At 53.7% G+C, this 27967-nt stretch overlaps 2 protein-coding genes across 3 annotated transcripts; one reads left to right on the top strand and one right to left on the bottom strand.

Moving 5' to 3' along the window:
- Positions 1-1669: 1669 nt before the first annotated feature.
- PRPF19 (pre-mRNA processing factor 19) lies at positions 1670-11499 on the bottom strand. The gene is made up of 16 exons (XM_008272046.4): positions 11258-11499; positions 9397-9546; positions 9211-9287; positions 8367-8508; positions 8211-8284; positions 8037-8099; positions 7111-7152; positions 6911-6985; positions 6551-6626; positions 6294-6403; positions 4907-5062; positions 4610-4679; positions 4310-4395; positions 3851-4021; positions 3620-3725; positions 1670-2187 (listed from the first exon to the last, which is right to left on the bottom strand). Exons 1-16 carry the CDS (start codon positions 11274-11276, stop codon positions 2090-2092), a joined length of 1515 nt encoding a protein of 504 aa, XP_008270268.1. The 5' UTR covers positions 11277-11499; the 3' UTR covers positions 1670-2089.
- Positions 11500-17309: 5810 nt separating this feature from the next.
- TMEM109 (transmembrane protein 109) lies at positions 17310-27333 on the top strand. Of its 2 annotated transcripts, none has more exons than XM_008268482.4 (4): positions 17310-17545; positions 23524-23767; positions 25334-25436; positions 25919-27333. In XM_008268482.4, exons 2-4 carry the CDS (start codon positions 23531-23533, stop codon positions 26308-26310), a joined length of 732 nt encoding a protein of 243 aa, XP_008266704.3. In that variant the 5' UTR covers positions 17310-17545; positions 23524-23530; the 3' UTR covers positions 26311-27333.
- The last annotated feature ends 634 nt before the right edge of the window (positions 27334-27967 follow it).

Genomic DNA, 27967 nt, shown 5'->3' with positions numbered 1-27967 from the left:
TGCTAGCCCTGGAGTCTGACAGTCCCCACATCATGCCCAGGCCTCCCCGACCTCTAATCACACCTCCCTCCACCCATAAAGTACCCTCAGCCCGCCTCTCCTCAGCAGGAGTCCCCACTCCCTTTCCTCCTGACTCGGAGGAACTGAATGACAGGTCTTTTCTTTAAACTAGTACTTTAGAAATATATCAGAATACCTAAAACTAGTTGAGATTATATAAACTAGTACAGTCGTAAGGGGCGGGGGCCTGGGAAATAGTGTTGTGGCGAGGTGGATTGAGGCACTGCCAACACCAGCATTCAATACTGGAGTGTCAGTTTGAGTCCTGATTGCTCCACTTCTGATCCAGCTCCTTCCTAATGCACCTGGGACAGGAGCAGAAGATGGTCCAAGTACTTGGAGTTTCTGGCTCCTGGCTTCAGCCTGGCCCAGCCTCAGCCACTGCAGCCATGTGGGGAGTGAACCAGTAGATGAAAGATTTGTATCACTTTGTCTTTCAAATAAATTAAAATTTTTTTCAAAAAACAAAACTGTATAGTGTACCTGAACCCTACCTTCAAACTGGTACACAGTAGGCTGGTTGGAAATCTGTTAGTGTCCCAACAGCGCCTCGTAAGCCCACTCTGCGACAGTCGCCCATTGGCCCCAAGCCAAACAAGAGTTACGCACTCCATGCTGTTCAGTGAAGCAGTTTACAAATAAACCTGTGGCATGGAAAAAGGGTGCATTCCAGGGAAACGTGCACACACCAGGAAGGTTCGCCTGTTAAACAGCTGAGGAGACTGGGTTAACCAGCTGAGGAGACTGGGTTAAACAGTTAAATGGTTCTTTACTGCGGGCTTCTCCAGGGCTTTGGATACTGAGCACCCTGACTCCCAAGGGAAACACCACTTCCTTGACCACGGAACCCTGACCGGCACAACACCCTGTACCACACCCACAAATGCACTATACCTCACCCCAACCCCTCCCGAGCTCCCCTCCCAGTACTGCTTCCAACCTGTCATCACCAGCTGCCTCTTTCTGACCTCGTTCTGTCAACCAACACCAAGCAGGCTTCCAGCTCCAACATCCCACCAGCACAGCCTCGTCAGGTGTACTTTTTATCTCCCTGGGCAGCACCCAGTCACCCACCCTTGGCCAGCACTTTAGCTACTTGGGCCTCTCTGTTCCTCTCCACACCGTTCACCCTGGCCTTGGAACCTCCTGTGCCAGCAAGCCCCCTCCCCCACTTGTTGTCCGACTGTTCACTGCCTGGGGAACCCGGGAGTCAGCTCTACTTCACATTTTCAGCAGCCAGTCAATAAAATCTTCCTGAGTCTGGTCAGCTGGGGACCAGTTTTCCAACAGCTACAGCTGCAGAACCCCACTGACAGGCCCACAGGTCCTCACAGCAAGGTGCAGTTCACCTTCCCTGCTCTCCTCCCTCTCACCCTCCCTCCCAGGCTGTGTGAGAAGCTAAGCCCACGAGGCGCGTGGCAGCACAAAGGACTTGAAGCCCTCTCTAGAGCACAGGATCGAGGCCAGTAGATGTGTTGTTTCTGCAGTGCAATTTAAAAAAAAAAGTGAGAGCACTGTGAGGGGAAAGGAGTGATGGGCTTCCCGGCAGTGCCAATGCCCCCTGAGCACCGCACGCCCGCCCCGACCTCATAGAGACACAGGGAGGTGGTTCCATTTATTGTCGTCTTTTTTTAATGAAACTAGATCACCGTTTACAAAAACCTGTACGGGCCCTCATGCCCGTCCCCTTCACAGTTCCCTTGGGTCAGCCTCTCCCAGCTCACAGGAACCGAAACAAAGTATATGTGGAACGGCCACCACCTTGAGGGGAGAGGCTCTGGGCTCCGACCCTGAGCCTTCGCAGGGTGACAGTTCTTGCTCTCAGGTCCGTTCCGGTAGAGCCTGGAGGTTGCACGGCTGAGGGTGGTCCCTGCCACCATGGCCCTCGGGCCACCACCCAGACCAGAGTGAAATGATGTGAATGTCCCACCCCAGAGATGCCCCCCTCCCACAGCAGCCGCCCCCCACCCCCGATCCTAACTCTACCCCGCTACTGAGATGAGGCCACTTCCATCAGAAGGGACAGGGCCTACAGGCTGTAGAACTTGAGGCTCCTGTCCATGCCTGTAGAAGCGATGAACTTGGCGTGGTGCCCGAAGGCCACCCCTGTGGTCAGGCCGCTGTGCTCTGAGGAGGGAGACAAGAGGCAGCTGTGAGAAGGCTTCCCCTCCTGAACACCCAAACACTGACCCCTGACAACACGCTCACAGCGAAGCAGTTTGCCTTGCCCAGCAGTGTGGACCTGCTCATCTGTGTGCTTTCCCTGGGGGCTCATACCCACCGTCCTGCTCACCGTTCAGCCCCAGAGCCTTCCGCAGTGCCTGGCACACAGCAGGCACGCCATCACTCATGGGCGGGATGAGCGAAGACAGGGCTGTCAGCCTCGCGTCTCACTTCAGCTTTCTGGGCAAACGCACTTCAGCTCAGCTGAAAACCTCAGTGGTTAGTTTGCTGGTCTGCTTGGTTCTCATACTAGCTTGTAACTTAGTTCGTCCTAGCTCAAGGAGTCCTACCTCCAGGGCCCCTGGGCCCCTGACATGGTGCAGAGAAGACCAATGGCAGAGAGGTGAGACAACACTGTTCATGGGACTTGGGGAATCCATGAACGTCAAGGCACGCTGCTTCTCGAGTGAGGATCACACTGGCGCCAACCAGCTCCCCTGCTACAAGCTGCCCTGTGCTGCCAGGCAGCTACTCTACCCAACTCAGCTCCAAATCCAAACACCAGGTCCCATGCCGGGTAAAACCAGCGGACCTCGTGAGGAGGCTCAGAAGAGGGGTGTGGGAGCAGTGTTCACATCCCGCCCGCAACACTACGAGGACGGCAATTCAACAATTTCCCCAACACAGACCCAGCAGCCACCACTCCCTCAGCAGCTAAGTGAGAGCCAGGCACCCTGCCTGCTCCCTCCGCTCCTGGCCGGCACGCTCTGCTAAGCACTGCCGACAGTCCCACTTTGAAGATGAAGGAGCTAAGGTTCTGGAAAGGAAAGGAAGGTACCCAGGGCCATACAACACGAGGCAGCAGCCCTGCCGCCCACTGCCTTCTGCAGCTCACACTTTTCCTCTCTAGCCTGCTTAGCTGCAACTAAGGCAGCAGTCGAGAAGTCATCCCTCATGTGCCTTCCACTAGTGCAAAGACAGGGTGTGTCTTACCTGCTGAATGGACTAAGATGTGGTACTGAATAATAAAAGACTGCAAATGTCTGCTATGTGCTAGGCACCAATCTAATCTATAAATGCCGTCACCTGAATCTTACAACAATACCTCTAGGGATGTGCTATTATTCTCATTTTTCTGAACCACCAGAAAGGTTAGGTAATTTGCCCAATGTCACACAGCCTAAGAGTGGTAAAGTCAGTACTAACTAGCATTTACCGCCACACAGTCTAACTCCCAAGTCTGTTTCCTAAGTCACACATGCTCTTGCCCCTGGTAGTGACTAAATGCTGCCTACACAAATCCATGCCCAGCCCTGGAGATTCCTAAGCTGGTAGGCTTCCCCATTTCCCTCAGCCTGAGAGCCCAAAGACCTCAGGATCCAGGGCCAGCCTCTACCTGTGAAGTGAAGAATCTCTGTCCATTGTTTACAGATGTAGATCTGGACATCTGTGCCCCCTAGGGCCAGGTAGGTACCGCTCTGGTCGAAGATCAGAGACTTCACCTGCCAGAACCACAAACAGAGTGGGTCACACGGGCACAGGAACTGTGGGGGCCCAGGGGAGAGGGATCCCACGAAGCAGCGGCCAGTGGGGAGGGGGAGCAGCTGCGAGGTGGGGAGGGGCACACCTCAAAGTTGTTATCCAGCTGCAGCGTCTTGAAGTTCTTCAGTTTGCGCAGATCCCAAAGCTTGACAGAAGAGTCGTCAGCTGCCGTAGCCAGGTAGTAGCCGTTCTCAGAGAAGGCGATGCTGGTGATGGGGCCTGAGTGGCCAGGGAAGTTGGCCACGTTGGTGCGCTCCTACAGGAGGGAGATGGGCAGTAAACTGCAACACCTACTGGTCAAGGGAGGAAAGAAAACGGGGCTCACCCAACTCCCACCTCTGAGACGCCCTTCTTTGTCCTCAGGGAAGGACAGCCAGCAGGAGCAGCAGTGATGGCAGGCCCAGGGGCCCCAGCCACACCCAGAGCCAGGCTCTCTTTGGCCTTGGACACCCCAGGGACCAGGCCATCAGCATTGCAGCAGCACTGCGGAGTCATAGGAATGCACACCAACCCTGGGCCTCAGCTGGAGGTCATGTCCTCCTACCTTCAAGTCCCAGATCTTGATCTGAGAGTCCATAGTTCCTGTTCCAAAAATGAGTCCATCAGGGTGGAACTGCGCACAGGTGAGAGCTGTAGAGGAGGGAGATGGACCTAAGGCCAGCGCCCAGCAGCAAGGAGAGCTGCTCTGTTCCTCACCTTCCTCACTGAGCCCAGCACAAGGCCAGGCCCCGAGAGTGGCTGGTGCTAAATATTCTCTTTCACGTGGACAAACAAGCAAAGGACTTGAACGTGAACAAATAATAAACAGGAAACAGAGGAGCTCAGCAGCCCTGAGGCAACTCACAGCAGCCAGAGGTCTCATCCGTCACCTTGGTGAGCACGCGCCCCGTCTGGATGTCAGAGAAGGCCCAGTACTGAAGAAAGAAACAGAGCCAGTGAGAAAGTGGGTCCCCAGGCTCTGGCGGCCCTTCGAGAGGCAGAGAGCCTGGCTCAGCAAACCCCAGCAAGGCTGGCTCCCCAAGCATAACAGCCATTCTTCTGTGCTGGGGCACTGGCTGCACTTGGTAAGACGTCCCCTCCACCCCTGATGTTCATGCTTGGGGACCAGCAGGCCTCTTCAGGGCCCTGGCTTGGCCCGCACCTGGTCATCTGAAGAGCTCAGGAGGTAGTCCCCAGTGGCATGGAGGCTGAGGCCTGTCACAGCGCTCTCATGGGCCCGAACAACCTGGACACAAGAGGCGTTCGGGACCGACCAAATCCTGATAGTGGCATCTGGAGAGGCAGAAAACACCAAGTCCTGAAAGGAAAAGCAAAGAGGCCAAAGATCAGGGCCCAAGAAGACGAGAATGGCAATCTTACAAAAGCAGACAGGACGGGCCACGGCTAGCCACACTTGCTTCTGTCAGCCCTGCCCTGCCTGGAACTACCTACCCACCCAATGATACCTGAGACAGCCAACTGTAACTGTTGTTACAATGGTCAAAGCATCAGGAAGAGGAGGAAGAGGAAGAATAGGAGGAGGAGGAGGAGGAGGAGGAGGAGGAGGAGAAGGAGGAGGCAGCCTCGCCACCTCACAGTAATAAGGATAACCGCAACAGCAACTATTTCCCACACTATCTCCAGGACCAAAGAAAGAAGTAAATGTGGCTGGCCCGAATGAGGAACCAGATCTTTTAAATTCAAATGCAAAGAGCCACATGTAGTTAATGGCCATAAAATTGCATGAAGCAGGTCTAAACAGTACTGGGGCTGAAGTCATGTTCTAGTGCATCCCACACTGAGGAATTTCAGAGGCAAGTGAATTCTCCCAAAGCCTGGGGCAGGGCAAGAATTCACACAGCATTGCCAACCAACGATTCTGGCTAAGCAGGACATTAAAAGCCATAAGCTAAAAATAACTGCCATTTCTCACAAAAGACCTATTAACACCAAGTGAGAAGGAAAACAGTGCTTTTGAGTGTTGTGAAAAATTTTAAATGCATTTTATGAGAAAGTCCATGTTATTCTTAAGGTTCAAGGAAAAGGCTAACTCTCTGGAAAACAGATCCAGCCGCTGTCCTGCAGTCCCAGACACAAGCTGTCCTAGCCTGCTTAGAAGTCACATCCCATTAAAGCATTCATCTGGCCTACTGCGTTACCTTCTAGACCCGCTATCTAATCCAACCCAAACTGCTTTCAAGAGTCAACATGAGGTTTTGACCCCCTCCCCCAGACGGTCACAGGAACGTAAACACTTCTGTCTCCATCAGGTATCTGTGGGTGAGGAAGGTGTGGTTCTGTACTGTCCATCATGAACACTGTAACATGCTTTGTCAAACTACACTTCCTTTCTCCCGCTGGGCTGAAGAACACAGTTTTGAAGGCCCTATGTAAAGGGTAATGCCCACGACACCCACTCTGCACAGTCAGCTCTTTCTCAACCCGACCTTACCAAGGAGACCGGGGCTGGAGAGATTTATTCTAGGGTCCTAATCCACTGAAACAGGGCTCAGGAAAGAGGGTCAAGGGTGCTAGGAGGAACCCCTTACCTGGGAAGGGTGAAACACCACACTGGTGACCTTCTTGGTATGACCTTTGAGGGTGGCCAGGATTTGCTCAGAACTCTTGTCAAAGACGACAACATTTTTATCCGCCCCACCTGGAGAAGACCCAAACCAAAACCAAAAAAAAAAAAAAAAAAAAAAAACAACAACAACAAAACAGCAAGTCAGGCCTACCTGGGTCCCCATGCGCCCTCCCCTGCTTGTCCCCAGGCTGGGCCTGCTGGGCAGGCCCAGACTCTTACCAGTGAGGATCTTGTTGGTGTCGGAGGGACAGAGATCCAGGGCGAGGATCCCGGGAATGCTGGCACTGTGCAACCCCTTTGCAGAGAGAGCCACACCAAACCAGTCACGGTCAATTGAAGGCAGGCCACAAAGCCTGACAACGCCCCCAGTCACCCTCCCTCCATGCCCCAGGAGAACAAGGGTGACTTCTCCTCATCCATTCTGCTTGGCTTTCTGCCCAGATGCGGCAGCTCCCTCACTGTACTACTGGGAAACCCTGAGCTAGGCAGGAAGAGCAGCTCCGATGAACTCTGCAGCCAGGGAAGGCTACAAGGCCACAGGCACTTCCACCCCGGGAGGAAGGGGACCCAGCCACTTACCACGTGGGATGCCACCTGCCGGTATTTGCTGAGCTCTTCCGGCTTCACCAGCTCCTCAGGCACAGTCTTCCCTCTCTGAGCAAATGAACAAGGCCCAAAGGAAGGCAGCGATGAGTGCAAGATTCAGTCACCCAAAGCTCCTAGTGTCAGCCGCCTCACTCCAGCCCAACGCTCTCTCCTAGCTCTAGGACAGGACTCACCTTCTTACGCTCCGTGGTCAGCACAGTGGCCTTGTCTTGAAGCTGGGGAAGAGAGAGGGGAAACAGGCTCAGTGTGAGACAATCATCTTGCCAGGACAATGGCCCGCTGGACGCTGGCATACCGAGTGAGCTTTCACAACCATCACTGAGAACTTGTTCCCTGCCAAGTTCCACGCTAAAGGCTACTGTGTACCATCTCTCATTAGTTTCACCCCAACCTTATAAGGTGGGTGTTGGTGACCTTACTTCACAGCTGAGCCTCAGAGAAGTGAAATCTCTTGCTCGAGTCACAGAGGTGACAAAGTGCAGGGCAAGGACACAAACCAGGTAGGCAGAGTTCCAGACCAAGCTATGACACTAAGAGGAGAGCTCAGATGCATGGTGACAAGCTAAGTCACTTGGGAAGACACCAACACGCCCCCAAAACGAGGATTCCATGTGTAAAACAGAGCATTGAACTCGCAAGCGAAAGCCCAGCTTTGCTTCATGGGAGCTGGGTCTTTGAACCTGAGCCTCAAATCCTTCATCTATAAAATAATAACTCCTGTCCTACCTCCCTTATAGGAAAAAAACATAAAAACATGGAGCAAAATGGCTTAACATCTGCAAAACATTCCAATAGCAAGAGCTCAGTTGTACTTATCAGTAAAGAGATCTTCTAAAATCCTATGTGTCTAGGAAGTAGGTGCTACTACTCTCAGTTTAAAGGCAAGGTGGATGCCAATAGAAAGGATTCCTAAGCCAAGGTCACAAAGCTTGTAAGTGATGGCAACAAAACACAAGCCCTGACAGTCTCGTTCTGGAGTTGACATTGTGCACCGCTCAGTTCCAGTCCCCAAAAAATGGAATTTTACACACACTGGACTCAAGGTGGCTTGTGACAGGTGAGGGGGCACGTATTCCTGCCATGTGAGGGAACAACTCACCTTCTGGATAATTTCGGGAGTCATTCCCACCAGCTCACCCAAATCCATGGGTTCGCCTGCACCCTAGAAAAAAAAGGTGAGGGTTACAGGCAAAGAATGGCAGCAACACTCGCAAGAGAGCTGGGCAGGCCACTGTACACAAATGCACCGCTGGCAAGGAACAGGGACACTCACCACCACACTTGGCTGTGAACTTGGCACAGCCTGGGGCACGATGAGACCAGCCTGTGGTTTCAGGGTAGCCAGAGCTGAGAGAGAAGATCACATTAGAAAAGGGCTGTGACACAGCAGCAGCAGCCACAAGTCGGGGAAGGCAGGCAGAGACTGTACCTTCTCGGGCGGCAGTGACTTCCTTGGTGAGACGGGCAATGACACGGCAGGCGGCATCGTGCTGGTACAGAGCGTGGGACAGCTCCTGGCGGGTCGTCTGCAGCTGCTGACGCAGAGTGAAGCTGTGCAGCATGACCGCGTCCTGGGAGAGGGAAGCACCACCGTGAGGCTGGGCGGACGGGGAACACAGCACACCTGGCAGAGGGGGCCTTTGAGAAAGGAGGCCGCCTTCAAGCCCCACAGCTACAACACCAATAGTGACCCTGAATGTGCTGGCAGCACTCCTGGGCTCCTGCCCTCTGCCAAGTGCTGGGCACACACACACGAGTGGCAGCCAGCTCTTTCCCATCACCATACTCTTTAATTTACTGGTCAGTCATGGACGTCACACTGTTGTCTCTCTAAAGGAGATAATGCTACTGCTGTGGATTGACCACCTTCATCGTGTGAGACAACGTGCCCATCCCAAGATGCACGCACGCATTCCTTCACTCGCTGGGATTTACCGAGTACCTACCATGTCCCAGACACTGCTCTCGGTGCTGGCAAAACACTGATGAAAAAAAGTACTCCCCTGATGTCACTAAGTGGACACTCTAGTTTTATTCTACGCCTCAGAAACTCTAAGCCAGGCACCAATCTATGTGATACAGTCAGGAAAATCAGGGCTCAGAGCAATAAATCCAGTCACACTGCTCATGAGCGAGAGAGAGAAGCGTGGGATCCAGGTTGTGTGACTTCACCACCAAGCTCCCCCTGTGCTGCCTTCCCCCACCCCACGTCCTAGTCCAGGGATATACTCTCTCTGAGTGGGGGAGACATCAGCTTTCTCCCAGGAACTTACCCACTCATCCTGCAAGGCTTTCAGGATGGCTGGGATGCTGGTGGCTGAGGGGGGCTTGGGCCGGATTGGGTGGGCAACTGCCAAGAGAGGAAAGTCAGGTGTGAAAACCTGTAACCCAGGCAACCCCCCTACCCCAACCTCAGGTTCTGAGCCAAGAGGCCCACACTGAGGCCGACCAACGGGTACCTTTGATGTCGATGAGCTGCTCCTCGGAGAGAGGCTGGTTGTTAATGGGGTCTGTACCATTCTCAGCAATGTACTTCTCTATGAGCCGCCGCTCGTAGACGTGATTAGAGACGGGGGACACGCACGGGTGTTCTGGCACTTCATTGGAGACTGCAGAGAAAGGCAGGCAGTAGGCTTGGGATGAAAGACAATCTGGGGCCGAGGGGATTCCTAACTGCCACCAGCCCAACAAGTCCCCACATCCACTCAACTCAGGGGAAGCACATGATGCCAAGGCAGCTTTAGGCTAGCCCCTAAATGTTCTCCAGCTACCTATGTGGCTTCTCCATTGGTCTCTCGAAAGCCTGGGTGGTCAAAAATTAACTACTACACAGCTCCTATGCACTGGGCACCCAGAATGCAGTCAATAAGCCCTGCCATCTCATTTTCAACAGGTAGTTGGGGACCCACACCAGAGAGTTACTCTCCACACCCTGGAGAGCGTGTGAAGCCATTCAGGCAGCTGCCATCCACCTCAGTCACAACCCTAACTGGATCAGGAGACACAGGGACTACACAGCAGCATGACAGACACCAGGGTACCAGAACCATTTACACGGTGCTCACTCCGTGCCGGCCAGGATGCTAAGCACTTCACACAGGTGCACCTGTCCCCCCAACAACCTCCAAGCAGTTCTCATACACATTCTTGCCCTGGGAGACAGTGCCCCCCTGAAGGGCAGTGAGCACAGCCCGTCTGGTACTTCAGTCCAACGCAGACGCCCTGCAGCACCCAACAAATCGGGTGGATGAGTGCAGGCTCGGGCCGGGGCTCAGGAGGGGGCACCTCCAGGTGTGGCAGTCCGGCATGGGCAACACTTTGGACTAACCAGAAGCAGGCTGAGGCTCAGTGTCTCTTGCCCCCTCTCTCTCTGCACCCCCAACCCAAGCGTGGTGGCAATGGAGGTATCGCTGAATTCCTTATCTATCCCAACACAGGCTCTCCAAGAGAAATACATGGATCACGGATGCGTCCTCTGGAATCTCATCACTCAGGGGAGACTGGCTCACGTCGGGAGAGGCCGAAGGTCTCCGGGCAGAGGAGGTCACTTAATCTCTTCAAGGCAGCTCTGCGACACTGTTCACTATGACTGCCTGGGCCTAGTCGTCTGCACCAGACAATAATCGGTCCGCTGTCAGTCTGGCCCCATCAACCAGCTCTCGCGGGCACTGGCTGTGCCCCTCCACAGGAGCCCCACTCCTCCCGAGCCCTACAGTCCCATTTGTACGCCTCCCGCAGGGAATTCCTGCGAGGACAAAACGAGATCGTGGGCTTGGAAGCGTGCTGTAAACCAATGTGTGTGCTCTTTTTATCAGTCATGCACAGCGCGCGGCTGGGAGCCGGACACCTGGCTTCCAGCCCCGTCGGCCTCTCGCTCCCTGCGTGACCTTCGCAAACTGCAGAGGCTCCAACTATCCGTGCGAGACCTCCGACGAGACCCAACGCAATGCTCTCAGTCTCGCAGACGGGGAAACTGAGGCCCAGCGTCTCGCGCCACATCGCAAGGCCGATCGAAGGCTGCTGCTGGACAAATCCTCAGGTTTCCTGGCTCCTACACCACGGCGGCTTCCCCTGCACCAGCTCCTCTGCCCAGGCCTGCCCAGTGGGCCCAAGTGACCCCTGCGACAATAAACCTGAGGTGATAAGTAAACTGCGCCAACACTGCGCCAAATACACGCCGCCGTAAGGGGCAGAGCACCCCGTGCTGACAGGCGGCCCGTTCCCGCCTCCGCCCGACCCCGGCGCCGCAGCGGCCTGCACACTAGCCCTCTCCTCTCTCCCGCCTCCTGCGACCTGAGATCGCCAGCGGCCAGTACTCACTAGAGCAGATCAGGGACATGGCGCCGACGCAGCGCTCTGAGGCGCCTTACTCAGGGCTCCGGGTCTACCTTCGGCGCCTCTGCGGGCTACTTCCGGTTCCCCCGCTGCTTCCGGACGCTCCGCGGTAAGCAGGGAGCTACCCCGCGGAGCGATGCCCGCGTAGCGTTTCACGTGGGAGTGTGGCCGGTCGCGCGCCTCAGCCTTCAGCACCTAACGGAAACTGCCCTTTCCCAGAATGCAACGGCACAGGAAAGAGCCCGCCCCGGGACAATCGGCTGTCTCCGGATTCACTCGGCTTCTTCCGTGAAGCCTTCAGGGGCGGGGCAAGCAGCGGAGAGGCGATCCGAAACTACACTTCCCATAGTGCAATGGGAACTTAAAGGGCTAGTCGTTCTGTACTGAGCTATTGGAATGCAGTCTTTCGAATCTCATGTAGATTTCTCGGGTCTGCCTTAGAAAGTCTGAAAGTGCCTCACGTAATTCTGAGGCAGGTGTTTTCTGGGCTGCCCTTTGAGAGACACTGCTGGCCGACCTGGTGAAGAAAGCACAGGGAGAGGAACACTGTCCAAGAAATTGAAGGCCCTACTCCTACCACAGTTTGCTCGGTGGTCTTAGACAAGTTGCCGGCTTCACCGCCCCTTCGTCCTTCTAGGTCCCTTGCAGTTCGGATAGTGTCTGGTTCTTCGTGGGGATCAGTAAAATGGGATATTCTCGAGATTCACGTAGGGAAGCAGACAAAGGTGTAGGACGGACAGGTGTGGTCAGCGAAGACTTCTGCGCTGGACTTCCGCAGGTGGGCATTGTCAGAGAAGAAGGAGAATGGAGTATTCTAGAAGGGGCAACAGCGTGAGCACAGGCTTGGGGAGAAGAATTAATGGCGGAGGGGGCAAGAGCGTGGACTCGACAGTCAAACTGTGCCCAAATGCCAGCTCCACACAGGTGGTCCACGGTACGGACTCTACGCCTCTGTTTCTTCGGCTGTAAATAGAGGAAGTGATAACCAGGGTATGTTTCTTTTCTTCCTGATTTTATATTTTTACTGAAAAGGGTATATTTAACATGAAGACCACAGAGGCTTCTGCTCTGCACCCTGACGGACCAGGTCAGATGGAAGCCCTTACGATGAGGCTGTTCATGTTGCCAAACCCAAACTGAATTGTTATCTGATCTTTCAAGCAGTTACTAAACCGAGATAACAGCTATGTTCCCTAAACAACCCAGTGTGGTCCCTAAACAGGGCAAGTTCCCTAAGCAGGCATAATGACGGTTCTGATAAGCTCTCTGCTTTAATCCTTACAAACAGTGACCTGAAGTCATCTGGTGCTGATGAATCCATCATTTTTTACCTTATTCAGTCTCCCTGTCCCCGCCCTCCAAGGAAAGTGGGTTACCAATTCACATTTTGTTCTTTCTGTTTTGTTTTCAACTCCATGAAGCCAACCTCCTCTGCCCAAACCCTTGGACACTTCCTTTGTTCTGTTGGTGGGAGTGTTGCCTGACTCTAATGGAAATCAAAGCCAATTAAGATCTTTAAGTGATATTATACTTTTGTCCTTAGACAGGCAGAACCAAATCCCTGGGTTTCTGATGAGTTAGTATAGGAAAAGTGCATCTCTTCCCTACACAAATGAAATAGCATCCTGATGAGTCTCCTTGCTTGCAGCCTGGTCTCCTTCTAATCCACTCAGAGAAAAATCTATTCACATCTTTCCCCAGACTTTTCATTCATTCAACACATATTGATTAGGGGCCACCTGTGTGCCAGGCCCTGTTTTGATAAATGGAGACAGAAAAGGTGAATCAACAAAGTTCCTCTCTCTTGAAGCTTACATGATACGGGGGGAAGAGGGGCCACCCAGACAATTAGAAAGTGTTGTGAATAAAACTGATTTGAGGAGGCAGCATTGTGGTGTAGCAGGTTAAGCTGCTTCTTGCGATACCACATTCCATATTGGAGGTCAGTTCGAGACCTGGCTGTTCCACTTCAGATCCAACTCCCTGCTAAACACACTTGGCAAGGCAGCAGAAGATGGCCAAATTGTTTGGGTCCCTGCCATCCATGTGAGAGACCCAGATGAAGATCCTGGCTTTAACCTTGGCCCAGACCTGGATGTTACAGCTATGTGGGGCGTCAGCCAGGAAAATTCTCTCTCTCTCTCTCTCTCTCTCTCTCTCTCTCTGTGTGTGTGTGTGTGTGTGTGTGTGTTGCTCTGCCTTTTAAATAAGTAAATCTTAAAACATAAATAATACTAATTAGAGTAAGGTAGGTAGGAGGTATTGGCATTGGCATTTTTTTTTTTTTTTGACAGGCAGAGTGGACAGTGAGAGACAGACAGAGAGAAAGGTCTTCCTTTTTGCCGTTGGTTCACCCTCCAATGGCCGCCGCTGCTGGAGGGCTGCGGCCAGTGCATCTCGCTGATCCGAAGCCAGGAGCAAGGTGCTTCTCCTGGTCTCCCATACGGGTGCCGGGCCCAAGCACTTGGGCCATCCTCCACTGCACTCCTGGGCCACAGCAGAGAGCTGGCCTGGAAGAAGGGCAACCAGGATAGCATCCGGCGCCCCGACGGGGACTAGAACCTGGTGTGCCGGTGCCGCATTAGCCTATTGAGCCGCAGAGCCAGCCGGTGCTGGGATTGGAAGGATGGTTACTTTAGGCAGAGTGTTGAGGAGTTGCATCTCTGAGGAAGTAACGTTTTTGCTGAGACCCACATCAGAGACAAGAGTCAGTCCTGAAACCATGAGTGAGGGAGAGCGTTCCTGGAGAGGAAACCTGCCCCCAAGTCTGTCTGCATCTGGCTTATCTTACCTCTCTAGCCACATTAGCCTTTCAGGCCCCCACACATACCCCCTCTGGCAAATTCCAGAACTTTTGCCTGGAACACTTTCTTTAACTCCCTTTCTTTGCTCCCTACCCTGCTGAAGTGTCTGATGCCAATTTTGGTCTCACCTTAAATGTCACTTCCTAAGGAGCCCCTTTCTTTCTTTCTTTCTTTCTTTTTTTTTTTTTTTTATATATTTTTGACAGGCAGAGTGGACAGTGGGAGAGAGAGACAGAGAGAAAGGTCTCCCTTTTTGTCGTTGGTTCACCCTCCAATGGCCGCTGCTTTTCCTGGTCTCCCATGCGGGTGCAGGGCCCAAGCACCTGGCACCTGGGCCATCCTCCACTGCACTCTCGGGCCACAGCAGAGAGCTGGCCTGGAAGAGGGGCAACCAGGACAGAATCCAGCACCCCAACCGGGACTAGAACCCGGTGTGCCGGCGCCGCCAGGCGGAGGATTAGCCTATTGAGCCACGGCGCTGGCCAAAGGAGCCCCTTTCTTGACCCCTGAGGTTTAGTTCTCATAACATCCTGTAATTCTCCTTCAAGCCAGTTTGAAAACAATGACCAACCATTCAGTGATTTACTGACAAGTGTCTGTTCTGTGTCTGAGTTCTCAGCTAGACTATGAGCTCCATGGTGGCATGTTCTGGTCACTCTCACTCTCACACAGAGCCTGGCACACAGCAGGAACTTCCTAATAGTGCTGCTTGTTGACAGACTGGCAGGCCAGGCATCTCAAGCCACTGGATGTGTGGCAGGAAATAAGATGAATTGGTTTAGGTGGAGCCTTGAACCTGACGTGGTTAGACTTGATTGGGCTGACAGCAGAACACTATTTGTTTTCACTGAAACTATGAAATGATAACCACACTTCCAGAAGTCTCCCCTGGAAGATGCTGGCTGGGTTAGAATGGTAGAATACAGTCCACAAAGCTGCGGTGTTGAGAGGTGGGACTTGGGGGGTTCTGTCCACATGAATAGATAAATCAGGTCATGGGTTAATGGATCAACAGGCTAATGTCATAAAAGCAGTCTTGTGCCCTCTTGCTCTTGCTGGCATGCTTACTCTGTCTTGCCATGTGATGACCTCTACCTTGTCATCATGCAGCCCTCATTAAGCTCTTGAACTTCCCAGCCTCAGAAAAAATCTCTATAAGTTACCCAGTCTGTGTATTGTTATGGAAACAGAAAACACAGCTGCCCAGTAACTAGTTATTGGACAAGTCTTTACTGAGTAGCTTTATATGCCAGGTAGCCACTAGGCATTGGTGAGACCACAGTGAGCAAAGCCGGGTGTGTCCCTATACTGGGGGGTCTTATGGCTATGACAGAAGAATACAAGAAAAAGAGGATCCTATCCAGGTTTTCAGTTTCCAGCCCCTCAGGGAATAGAAAGGTTTCAGGGTGTAGAGGAGAAAAAAACTTTCTCTGTATCCTCCGAAGGTAAAATAATTGAGTCTAAGAAATAAATCAACAGTAGATTAACAGGAGAAAAACCATGTTAATTACACAGAGCCCTGCACTGAGAGTGCCTCTACCATCCAGATGAAAAATAGAGTTGCAAAGAATTTGTCACAGAAAAAAGTGACATTTCTCACACAGAGAGTGTGTGACCTGAGATTGGAATCAGGAATGATGTCGTATGCAAATATAAAGTTGTGACTGTTAGAAAAGCTGGAAGGTGAGACCCAGGTTGCTACCCAAGCCAGTTCTGGAAGATTCTTAGCTTGTAGACAGGAAGTAGTAAGCCCAGATGAAGATGGATGAGCCTGAGAAGCATCTGAAGGAAAGAAACAACTGGGAAAGGTGACAGACTGGGAGCTGCTAGAGTGTGTGCTCTGGGAGGAAGGCAGAATTAGAAGGCTGATGGGGTTGGGGGAGGCGAGTTTCCTTTTAGAGGGTTCAGTTTGAGGATGGCTCTTAAGATTAAAGGGAAGCTGTCCTGTGGCAGCCAGCAATGGTAATCAGAAAACATTCAGCATATTAGTCAATTTTTCATGGCTATAACAAAATACCTGAGGCATCATTAACTTTAAAAAAGAAAGGGGTTTGTTTGTTTTGGCTCACGGTTTTGTAGGTTCGCAGGCCAAGATCAGGCAGGCCCCATTGGTTCGGCCTCTGGGGATGTATTCTTTCTTGCGGGGTCCAGAAAGGGCACAGGGCATCAATGGCAGGAGACTGTGAGGGAGCATGTGTGCCTATCTCTCTGTCTCTATCCATATAAAGTCACCAGGACTAGCAATCATGGGTGCTGTGCCATGACCAAACACGCCACTTCCCAAAGGCCCTGCGAGCCCACTCTCTAAATGCCATTAACATATGACTTTGGGATTTAAAGACCCGCATGGGTTCTGGTACCAAATCAATTCAAACTAGAATAGACAACAAGTTAGTTTTTTTTTTGTTGCTGTTGCCATTAGTCTCTGAAACGTCACATCTTAGCGTGAAAGTCGCTGCTGGTCTCTCGGACACGTCACATTTTAGTATGAAGTGGCATTTTTGGTGCCTGACAGCTCTTTAAAGCCCAGTAACTCGGGCCTATAGAGGTGAAGCGACGTGGCCAGGATCACAAAGAGGGCGAGTCATCAGCTTATTCCATATCCCTGGTGGGTCCCCCTTTATGGTGCTGCCCCTGTGGAGAAAACGGGGTGAAGGGCGCCAGTTCCCTTCCTTCTAAAACTCGGAGCAGGCATTTCAGAGCCATCTGCAGAGTGATGGAGAGGGTCTGCGCTCTTGAGGTAGCACACGCGTTTTCCAGCTTCCTGTGCCTCTATCTGATCCTCCAACATCTTTTCCCTTTATGCTTTTAGCGCGAAAAGTTTCTAGGAAGACCGGGTGCCCCGGCGCGTCCTTGCTGAGAACTACATTTCCCACAGTGCCCTGGGGCGGGGGGCGGAGACCATCCGCAGCTCCGGAGGGCTCAAAATGACGAGCACTGGAAGAGGCGGAGTGGCTTCCACTCCATTTCAAAGATCCAGTTTACCCACTCTATAGGCCATAGTGGCCTCCTTTCCCTTTCCTGCCGGGGACTTCCGTCCCCACCTTAAACTTCCGATCGCATTCTTTTCTCTGTAGCTGTGCTTGGCGCGGTGGCGGGGCCGGCGCATGCGCCCACGACACCAGCTCAGGCTGCGAGGGAGGCCGGCCCGTCTCCAGGCTCATCCCGCCTTTTGCGCACGCGCAGACCGTAAACCAACGCCCCGGAGTTGAGGCGCGGTTTTGGTGGCGCGTTGTAGCGAAGTCGCACGTGAAGGGTAGCGGTGGCCAGAGCCCGGTGAGTCCAGGCCGAGATTGGGACTGCGGGGGCTGCATGCGGGTCCGGGAGGCGGCAGCTGCTGCAGGCGTGGTCACGGTTGAGCAGCGAGGCCTGACGAGCCAGCTTGGGGAGGGGTCCGACGTCGCGCGGCGGGCCGAGAAAACTGGGGACCCGGATCTCGTTGCTACGCAACCGGGGGCGTCGTTACTAGGTAACCCGGGAAGCGCGCGTTTCCGAGGAGTAGAGGGTTCGGCCGCGGCTCGGAGGTCCAGTGCAGGCAGAGCAGCTGCCGGGCTGGGGCGAGGAGGTCGGCGGTGAACCTGAGCGTCTGCGGCCGCTGCCCCACGGCCGAGCCCCCCGCGGCTTTGGTTCGAGCCCCTCGGGGTACCCCAGACTCGCGGGCCGCGCCACGTCCCTGGCCAGCGACGACGCCACCCTGCAGCGCTTGGCAGGGGACGCGCTGTTGGAAATAGCACATGCGACTGACACCCTGTCTCGGGGAGGCCGCGGCGCGCCTGGGAAGCTGCCCCCTTTGCCGCCGCCCTGCCCCCAGACAGTTGCCGGGCGGCAGCTGTCAGGGGCTTAGCGGCGGCTGCCCCCGACCTGCCAGGGCGCTGACTTCGTTCTCCTCCGGGGCGGCTTCGCCCGGTTTAGGGGCTTCCTCTGCACTCAGCTGTGCTTCTCCAGTGACTGCTGGGTATTTGGATCAGCTGTTAAAATAACCGCCCCTCTCCCCGCCTCTTCATGTCTCTTTATTTTTTACTCTCGCAGCTTCTTGGCGGGCCTCGAATATTCATTTAACAAACATTTATTAGTCATCTTTCTGTGCTGGGCGCTGGGGATTGCAAGAAGAGTTAGCTGTCAAGTCTGGGAGGTGCTCAGTGCCAACAAACTGCTAAATTGTGCTACGCCATAGTGAGTGTGTTGCTGCGATGCCTCTGTAGATGTTTCCAGTTGACCAGGTGCCTGCGGGGACATCTTCACCTTGTAGCAATTCTTGCCTTGCCTGCGCCCCGTTTTACGGTCCAGGCGTCCCGGGTTGTCTAATAACAGGCAGCATAAAGGTAGTGGTTTGCCGTTTGTGGCAGAACTGAGCCTGGGACGGAAGTCTGGAGTCCTTTGTTCACTGCTGTGCTTTGGCGGCTTTGCCCAGAATAGACCCTCCCTGCCATGCTGATCATTTGTGGCAGCTGTCAGGTTATGCATTGGAAATCCCCGAGGTGCTTTAAAAATGGAAGGCCGAGCCCCTCTCTCTGGGACAGTGTGAGTGAGTCGCCCTGGGTGCAGCAGACACAGGCTCGTGTCTGCAGAGGCAGTTCTGGTGGGCATCCGGGATGAGAGCGCCGGCTGCACGGGAACAGCTGGGAGCAGCGGTGGGACCATCAGGGCCGGCAGAGGGCACTAGGTCATCGCCCCTCCTGCTGTGGGGTGATTCATAGCCAGAAAGCAAAGCGGAGGAAGGAGGCAGGCTGGGCGGGGGTGGTGTGGACTGCCCCACCCTAGCCTTGTAGCAAACCACAGCTAAACATATAGTGCCTTTTCGAAAGCAGCCGGTTCTTCTGGCCCTGCCTGAGCCATATTGCCACCCAGCAGGTGGGGCATCTCCTGGGATGTGTGGGCATCCTCCCACTTTGCACTTGTTGGTATTGAGCAGAATTTTAAGCTCCTCCAGGGTAAGGACTGTGCCTTAACCTGGGCAGTGTGCAGGTGCAGGATGAGCTAAAAGACAAGGTTCAGATCCTGGGAGTTCAGGAGTTAACTGGCTGACCTTGGTGAAGTCCCTTGGTCTCTCTGAGCCATACTTTTCTAGTAAAATAGAGTAATAATACCCTACACAATTGTTGTAAGAGTTCAAGAGAGATGGTGAAGAAACAAGCACTTTGTTAATTAGAAAGCACCCCACCAAAATTACAACTTGCGTATATGAGGGTACTTCCAAAAATTCCTGGAAAATGGAGTTTAAAATATGAGTTTATTTTGCTGCAGGAACTCTTTTAAAATCCATATGTAGTTTTTTTTTTTTCATAACACACATCCCCCCCCCCCTTTTTTTTTAAGAAAAAAGAGTTATTTATTTATTTGAAAGTCAGTTACACAGAGAGAAGGAAAGGCATAGAGAGAGAGGTTTGCCATCCTCTGGTTCACTCCCTAATTGGCAACAAAGGCCGGAGCTGTGTCTATCCAAAACCAGGAGCCAGGAGCTTCCGCCAGGTCTCCCACACAGGTGCAAGGACCCGAGGACTTGGGCAGTCTTCTGCTTTTCCAGGCCATAGTAGAGAGCTGGACAAGAAGTGGAGCAGCCAGGACTTGAACCGGCGCCCATATGGGATGCTGGCACTGCCGGCATATTTTTTTCCCTTGTAAATTTCCACATATTATTAAAAAACATTTTTCACCAAAAAGCTTTTTGCTTTAATTCCATTGCCCGTAAGGTTTTTGAAGTATCCGTGTATGTGTGTGTGTGTTACTGGTTGTTGTTGAGTGTCCGTTGTCTGGGGCCAGGCATCACAGGAGGTGAGAAAGGGTGAGACATGCTTCCTCGGACTCCCACAAGTCAAAGCTGCTTTTGCTCGATTGCCACGGCCTCTTTTCTTTATTAAAAGCGATTGATGTGGCTCAGGTGCGGAGGCATCCGTGGTGGGTCAGATTTCACACTACATGGGATTAACCTGTAAGAAATGAGAAGGAGTCCTGCTAAGGGAAGTGATTTGAAGAAACAAACCAGCTGGTCATCCGCACGTGCCTTCTCCCCGCTCCTGAATCCTGCATTTGGTTTCTGATGCACTAAAGACAGTCAGCGGCTCCGCCCATGCCAGCCTCGCTGTGGAGGGTTTATTTCAAGGTCCCCCTGCCCCTTGGGAGTTGAAGCTGGCCCGGAATGCAGCAGGCTGCCGTGGGAGGAGGCGCACACGTCACCCTGACCTTCCAGGAGGGAGGACACGACACCCGATTCCTCCTGGTGGAGGTCCCTGGATGAGGGATCCAACCCAAGATAGCAGCCCTGCTCTTTAAGGCTCGGCGCGGTTGTGACCCAGATAGCTCAGGAACTGACCACGCCTTCACCCTTCTCCCACCACTGGCAGGCAAGAACCGTCTGGTTCTGTATTTGTGCCAGAAAGAGCGCCAGGCTGGCCCTGCCTGAGCTCTTTCCACCATGCACTGTATGTCTCACAGCCGTGCTCGGTCCCGTAGGCCTCAGGAGCGGCTGGAGGCAGCTGTTTCAGGGCCAGAAAGTAGCCCCAAAGTCGTATTTTTAGAACTCTTTCTTGGACCCTCCTCCTTTCCACTAAGCAAAAAGGAGAAGCTATTTCTCTTCCCTCTCCCTCTTCTGCCATCCCAATGGCTCTGGATTTCTGCCCAACTCCCTGTGTGCCTTGGAAACTGCAAAAACTTCGAGCACCTGGCGGCCCCTGCTTCAGAGGCGTGGCTTCAAGCTCCAGGTCTGAGTCGTGGGAACTCCTTGGAGCGAGCCTGGAGGAGGACAGGGATTTGCCGGTGCTGTATGATGTTTCTCAAGCGTGGAGGCAGATGGAGGTGGACCTGTAAACGCTGTTCTTGGCAGAGCCTCACCTCCTTCAATGGGTCGGTACTTGTCAGGTCTTAACTCACGGCTTCGCGTTGCCCAGGAGACCAGAACACAGGGTGGGGAGGTGACTTTCCACCAGTAAGTCGCTAGTTGTCAAGTTCATGTTATTTTTTTTTTAAAGATTTATGTATTTGAAAGTCAGAGTTATACAGAGAGAGAGGGAGAGGCAGAGAGAGAGGTTTTCCATCCGCTGGTTCACTCCCCAGATGGCTGCAATGGCCAGAGCTGTGCCAATCCAAAGCCAGGATTCAGGAGCTTTTTCTGGGTCTCCCAGCAGGTGCAGGGGTCCAAGGACTTGGGCCATCTTCTACTGCTTTCCCAGGCCATAGCAGAGAACTGGATCAGAAGTGGAGCACCCAGGATTCAAATCGGCGCCCATATGGGATGCCAGCACTGCAGGCGGCGGCTTTATCTGCTATGCCACAGCACCAGCAGCAAGTGTTACCTTTCATAGCATCTTTTTTAAGCCTTTGCCTGCACTGGGAGTGGGCAGTTGAGAACATTTGTCTGTGGTTGTGATATTATATATATGTATGTACATACACAGACACACATACACACTCACAGCTTTTTGGATTTCATCCACAGTTCCTGGCTCACAGTTCCCATAGCCTATTTCCTAAGTGAATAAAACAATAAGGGTGTCTTTTGTTAAAATATTTGTTCTTTGTCCTTGTGGCTTGCAACAGCTGCAGAGCAGTGATGAAAGAGTCCAAAGCAAGCCCTTTCAAACACTCCTGAGCTTAGGTTAATGAGGCAATTTTTGGAACCAATCTGGGCTGGGGGTGGGGTGGGGATTGGAACTTCCAGCCCCACTCCCTAACCTCCAAGGTGAAGAGGTGGGTTCAGGGTCGAGTTGATTGCCAGTGGCCAATGACTTGGTTGATCATGCTTACACACAGCAGCTTCTATGCAAATCCAGACAGCACTGTATTCAGCAAGCTTCCAGAGGGCCAGTCCCATGGAGATTCCTGAAGGGTAGCCCTTTGGAGAGTCCCTTGTCCCACACTTCAGTATCCTTTGTACTATCTTCATAACAAACCGGTGAATGTAAGTACATGTTTGCCTAAGTTTGGTGAGCTGCTCTAGCAAACTAGTCCAATCCCAGGAGGGGACTGTGGGAACCCCAGCTTCCAGCCAGTGGGTCAGAAACACAGGCAAAGCAACCTGGGGAGCGGCGATTGGCATCTGAAGTTGGGGGGTGGTGTGTGTCGTCTTGGGCACCGAGTCTTCGGCTTGCCATCGGGATGTGACATTATCTCCAGGTGGATGGTGTCTGAAGTGAACTGAGAGGACTCCCAGCTGGTCTCCATGGCACACTGCCTGCTTGGTGTGTGCAGGAACCTCCCAACACATTTGGTCACACAAGTCTTCTGGGTTGTTGAGTGAGAGTGTAGGAGAAGCTGAGTTTGTTTTCCTGTGCCCTCAGAGTGGGTCTCGACTTTGTACAGTGGAAGCCCTGGAGAGTTTTTGCTGGGCTGAGCCTAGCCCACCCCCAGTCATGCCAACACCTCTGGGTTTGGGATGGAGACATCAGTACAGTTGGCCTCACATCCATGGGTTTCACATCAGTGGATTCAGCGAACTACTAATAAAAAGATTTGAGAAAACTGTGTCCGTACTGTCCAAGTATAAGCTTTTTTCTTGTCATTTGTCCCTAAACAACGCAGTATAACAACTATTTATCTAGCGTTTGCATTGCATTAGGCATTATAAGAAATGCGAAGATGATGTGAAGGAGCTAGGAGGATGTGCATAGGCTGTGTGTTAATTCTATGCCATTCTGTGCAAGAGACGTGAATGAATGTGGATTTTGGTATGGAGAGGGGGGTGGTCGGGAACCCAGTGCCTCGTAGACGCTGGGGAGTGGCTATCTGAGAACTTCGTGACGCCGCTAGGTGATCCCAGTGAGCAGCCCCTTGTACCTTGACTTCCAGTGAGTTTGGGATTTGGAAGCTAAAGCTTGGATTCCAATCTTGGCCTTTCTACTTCTTAGCCCAGTGACCTTAATGTCTAAGGCTAGTTTTCTTATTTGGACCAATTGGGTGAGGAGGATAACAGCCACCTCGCGTGATGGTCCTGCGGGGCCACCGGCACATGCCCAGTTATTCTCATTTGAGCACACAGCCGAGCACTTTTCTTTACCCCATTGTACGCTGATAATCCTACCTTGTGCTGGTCCAAGTGGCTTTTTATATCAGCTTTATCTTAAGTAGATTATGTGCCTCCTTGGGAGAGAGTCTTAGAGGCTTATAAAATTCTTGCATGCCCATAGCACCTAACGCAGAGGCCTTCAGATTGTTAGGACTGGAATGTGCCATAGAGAGATCTTAGCGTGCCTTTGAAGGCATTGACTAATGCCCCCTAGCTGTGCGTGAGTGGCAGGGAATGTGAAAGAGGAACCTGCGAATCAGATGACTGTGCCCCTCTGAAGCTAGAAGTCCCAGTGCTTCCTTTCTCAGCTAACAGCCCCTCCCTTCTAGCTTTAGCTTAGGTGCTTGCTGGGTAGGGGTGGAGGAGGGTGCGGGGGTGAATCGGAGCCAGGGGAGTGGGTGTGTTTGCCAGGTCTGGCTTCAGCTCCCCCTCTGCCTCTTTCCTGACAGACCCAGTATGGCAGGCTCGGGCAGCAGCACGCCATGGGGCAAGCATCTGCTCCACACCGTCCTGATGGTGCTAGTGGCCCTCGTCCTCCTTCACTCAGCACTGGCCCAGTCCCATCGAGACTTTGCACCTCCAGGTCAGCAGAGGAGGGAGGCTCCAGTTGACCTCCTGACCCAGATAGGTCGGTCTGTGCGGGAAACACTGGATACCTGGATTGGGCCAGAAACCATGCACCTGATTTCAGAGGTAAGGAAAGTAGTCCCTGCTGTGACTGTGCCCATTAGGGAAAGGTAGAAGAGATGTGGTGAATGACCTCACAGCCTTCCTGCGTCATAATCCCTGCTACAGAGAGCCCCAGATTCACACTAGAGACAGCCGACACCACCTGTCTTTCGCCTCCTTATTGTCTGATTCCTACCCTTGGGCCCATCTTTCTCTGGCTCCTGGCCTTTCTTTGTAAGCCCATGTCCCTGGGTGACTGCAGAGTCTGACTTTGCTCTAAAGCTGTAGGTTTATTTATTTATTTGAAAGGCAGAGTCAGAGAGACAGGGAGAGGGAGAGAGAGATATCTTCCATCCTCTGGTTTACTCCCCACGTGGCTGGGTCAGGCCGAAGCCAGAAGCCCAGAGCTCCATCCTGGCCTCCTGTGTTGGTTGGCAGGGGCCCAAGTACATGGGCAACCAGCTGCTGCTTCCCCAGGTATATTATTAGGCGGCTGGATCAGAAGTGGAGCAGCCAGGACCAAATCCGCTCTCTCTACGGATGCTGCCATCACAGACAGCAGCTGAACCTGCTGACTGCAGTGCCAGCGCCCTGTCCCTGTTCTGAGTCATGAGGAGGCAAAAATATCAAGAACTGAGTTCATTCCTTTACCTGTAGATGTGGGCTGATCAGGGCATCACTCAGGGTCATCTCCTACCTAACGGCATCACAAACCTGGTGCCATGTCCTTTTGGTTGATCATACTGAGGGACTGAGATAATCAACTGTAAAATCCTTAATAACGGACTAACGAGAGACCCCTGTTTTATTGCAGTGTCTTAGCCCTTTACAGATGCTTTTCTTTCTTTAAGATTTTTTAAAATTTATTTAAAAGGCAGACTTACAGAGAGGCGGAGGCAGAGAGAGAGAGGTGTTCCATCTACTGGTTCACTCCCAAATAGCCGCAATGGCTGGAGCTGAGCAGATCTGAAGAAAGAAGCCTAGAGCTTTTTCTGGGTCTCTCACATGGGTGCAGGGATCCAAGCACTTGGGCCATCTTCTACTGCTTTCCCAGGCCACAGCAGAGAGCTGGATCGGAAGTGGAACAGCCAGGACTCAAACCGGCACTCATATGGGATGCTGGCACTGCAGGCAGTGGCTTTACCCACTACGCCACAGTGCTGGCCCTGCAGATGTCTTTCACACTCCTTCCTGATTCCCTGGAAGACTAGGAGGACCCCAGTTTTGCAGGGTGACTCATAAAGGGATTTGTTGACACCCCCTCGGCCCTGTTTACACACAGGTGACACAAGTACACCTACTGCTACCTTCAAAGTATCCAGCAGATTGGTTGCGTAGGTCCCACATGTCCTGTGATCTAGCTCAGGAAGAAGAAATGCCGGTTGTCCATCCCTGTGTACGGGAAGGTGGATGTGGAAGGGCCCCTTCAGCCAGGCCCAGGGCCTCCAAACCTCTGACCCAGGCCCATCACCACTGGTCATGAAACAGACCGGACACATTCCCGCAGCCTGGCCTGGGCAGTGGTGGCCTGGCTTGGAGGAAAGAAGTGTTGTTGGTTCTGGACTCGTCTCACCTGTGCTGTTTCCCCAGACCCTGTCTCAGGTGATGTGGGCCATCTCATCAGCCATCTCCGTGGCCTTCTTTGCCCTGTCTGGGATCGCTGCCCAGCTGCTGACTGCCCTGGGGCTCGACGGTGAGTGGCAGAGAACTGGCCGGCCAGCCAGGGCTTCCCTGCACTTTCTTGTTTGTGGGAGTTCATCTTTGCCAGGGCCTAGATCTTTGCCCCAGCTGCCTGACACCACCCAGGTTCCCCCAGAGGTGTGACTTAAGGGCTGGCCAACGACTACCACCATAGGGGTTTATTCATGGCAGACATCATGCGAAGCCGTGGCAGCTCCTTTAGCTGTTACCACAGCCCAGGGGAACAGGTCGAATTGACCCCACTTAATGAATGAAACTGAGCCTCAACACAGAGAAATATTGTCCCCACAGAGAAATATTGTCCCCACAACCAGCAAGTAGCAGAGCTAAGATTCAAACCCAAGTCCCTGGGAGTCTGGGAGAACAAGATCATCCTTTGCCAGGGGCTCAGCGCCTCCTTCTTAGCCTCCTGCTCCCCTTCCCCCTGTCTCGCCTCTCCAGGTTGCCTGACGCTGTGATTCTCCTCTCTTCCAGGTGATCACCTCACTCAGGGCCTGAAGCTCAGCCCTAGCCAGGTCCAGACCTTCCTGCTGTGGGGAGCAGGGGCCCTGGTCGTCTACTGGCTGCTGTCCCTGCTCCTCGGCTTGGTCTTGGCCGTGCTGGGGCGCATCCTGGGGGGCCTGAAGCTTGTCATCTTCCTGGCCGGCTTTGTGGCCCTGGTGAGGTCAGTGCCCGATCCTTCCACCCGGGCCTTGCTCCTCCTGGCCTTGCTGACCCTGTACGCCTTGCTAAGCCGGCTCACCGGCAGCCGGGCTTCGGGGGCCCAACTGGAGGCCAAGGTGCGAGGGCTGGAGCGCCAGGTGGACGAGCTGCGCTGGAGGCAGCGGCGAGCCGCCAAGGGTGCCCGGAGCGTGGAGGAGGAATGAGACGGATGCCTCACAGCGCCACCTTCGTCATACCAAAGAGCAGAGCTGCTCCTGGCTCGCCTGCCTGCCCTCCGCCCTCTGCCCTCTGCCCCATTCTGTCTCTGAGCCCCCTGAGAAGGGAAGAGCATTCCTGTGTCTTCCGAGGTTCTCTGTCTGGGGCTGGCTCTCTCCACCCCTTCTCTGCTTCCAGCCCGTCTCAGCCAGGGCAGGTTGTAGTGGCCTCCCCCTCTGGCTTCTGCATCTGCTCTCAGCTGACATCACTGCCATTAGTCTCTGGTGATTTAACCAGCTGCCCCTGCTGCTGCCTGGCTTCCTCCTTCCACTCTGGCTCCCGGGCCTTCTGCAGCTCCTCCTCTGCCAAGCCCCAGCCTGTTCCCATTGTTCTCTTCCTTCCAGCCCTGAATGTCCTGAAGGCCTGCTCCCGTCCTCCTCATTGCCTAGCTGTGGGGGAGAGGCAGAGGCCATGGGTAGAGGAAGGGGGAAACAGGCCCCCCGAGGCCTGTGGGACTCTGGGAGGACGCACAGGGAGTCTGTTACAAGTGCCTTAATCCGAGCCAGCAGGGCCCTCTTCTGCTTGCCTGCTCCATGCTGAGTGCAGGAGAGTGCACGGTGCTGCTCTGTGCTGAGAAGAGAGCAGCCCCTCAGCGTCGCGACTCCCCCTCAGCTGCTTCCCAGGCCTGTGTGCAGGAAGGAGGCCTGAGCTCCTGCTCCGAGGGCAGTCGCTGATCAGTGCCCACCCCAGCAGCCTGGGAAGAGCAGCAGGGCCAGCCTGCTGGCTGACACCTCTCCACCAGGGCCTTGCTGTCCTTAGAGCCCACTGCTTCCTCTGAGGCTCCTGTGGAGGGGGGTGTCCTCTGCCCGGCCTGGCACGCAGAGGGAAGAAGAAATGCCCCGTTCTGACTGTTAGGGTTTGATGCGGAATCACAGCTGCAGTGATGCATATTTTTTTCAGCGCTTGGTTGGTTTTAAATAAAGTGCACGCTATTTTATTATCTTGTTCTGAATAAAATGTATTTACTCAAAGTCTGGATTGCCCTGAGGTCTCCCTCTACTGCTGAATCCATTTCTGTAGTGCAGCTCTGCCTTCTGGCCCCGTGCCTGTAGGGGCAGTGTGAAGCCGGTAGACCCGGAGGGAGCCGGGAGCCCGAAGGGCAGGCAGGCCTGGGTACCTTCTCGCCAGGAGTGAGCAATCCTGCTTACAGCACTTTTGCTGTGTTTAGGGCTGGGGGAGGGTGCTGGAGTGCTGCAGCCCGGGCGAGGTTTCTCATACCAGGCTTCTCAACGGGCCCAGGGGTTGGAGCAGTTTTTCGGGCATGCACGCATGATTCTTGTCTCTACAGTACCACAGTGTGCCAGTGTGCAGCCACAGCCCTTGCTCAGGACTTCTCCCAGTGCTGCCTGGCAGGGCCCCTGCTGCAGGCCTTCCCTGGGGGGGGGGGGGGGGGGGGCTGGACCAGCCCTCACTCTTGCAGAACCCCCAGGCCTCTTCCCCGCCTGGGTGCAGCTGGGAAACTGGAGTGGCTGCGCCTGGGGCCTTTCCTCCCAGAGGTGGCCCAGCGCTCTGTCTGGGCAGGCCCGGTGGTGTCATCTGGCCCTGTTTAACCCCCTCCCACCCCCCTTCTGCTCCCTTCCCATGGGTCTGAATTCTGGTAGTCAG

Source organism: Oryctolagus cuniculus, chromosome 1 (assembly GCF_964237555.1).
Source record: "Oryctolagus cuniculus chromosome 1, mOryCun1.1, whole genome shotgun sequence".
NCBI lineage: Eukaryota > Metazoa > Chordata > Mammalia > Lagomorpha > Leporidae > Oryctolagus > Oryctolagus cuniculus.
This window is presented reverse-complemented; position numbering and strand designations above follow the sequence as displayed.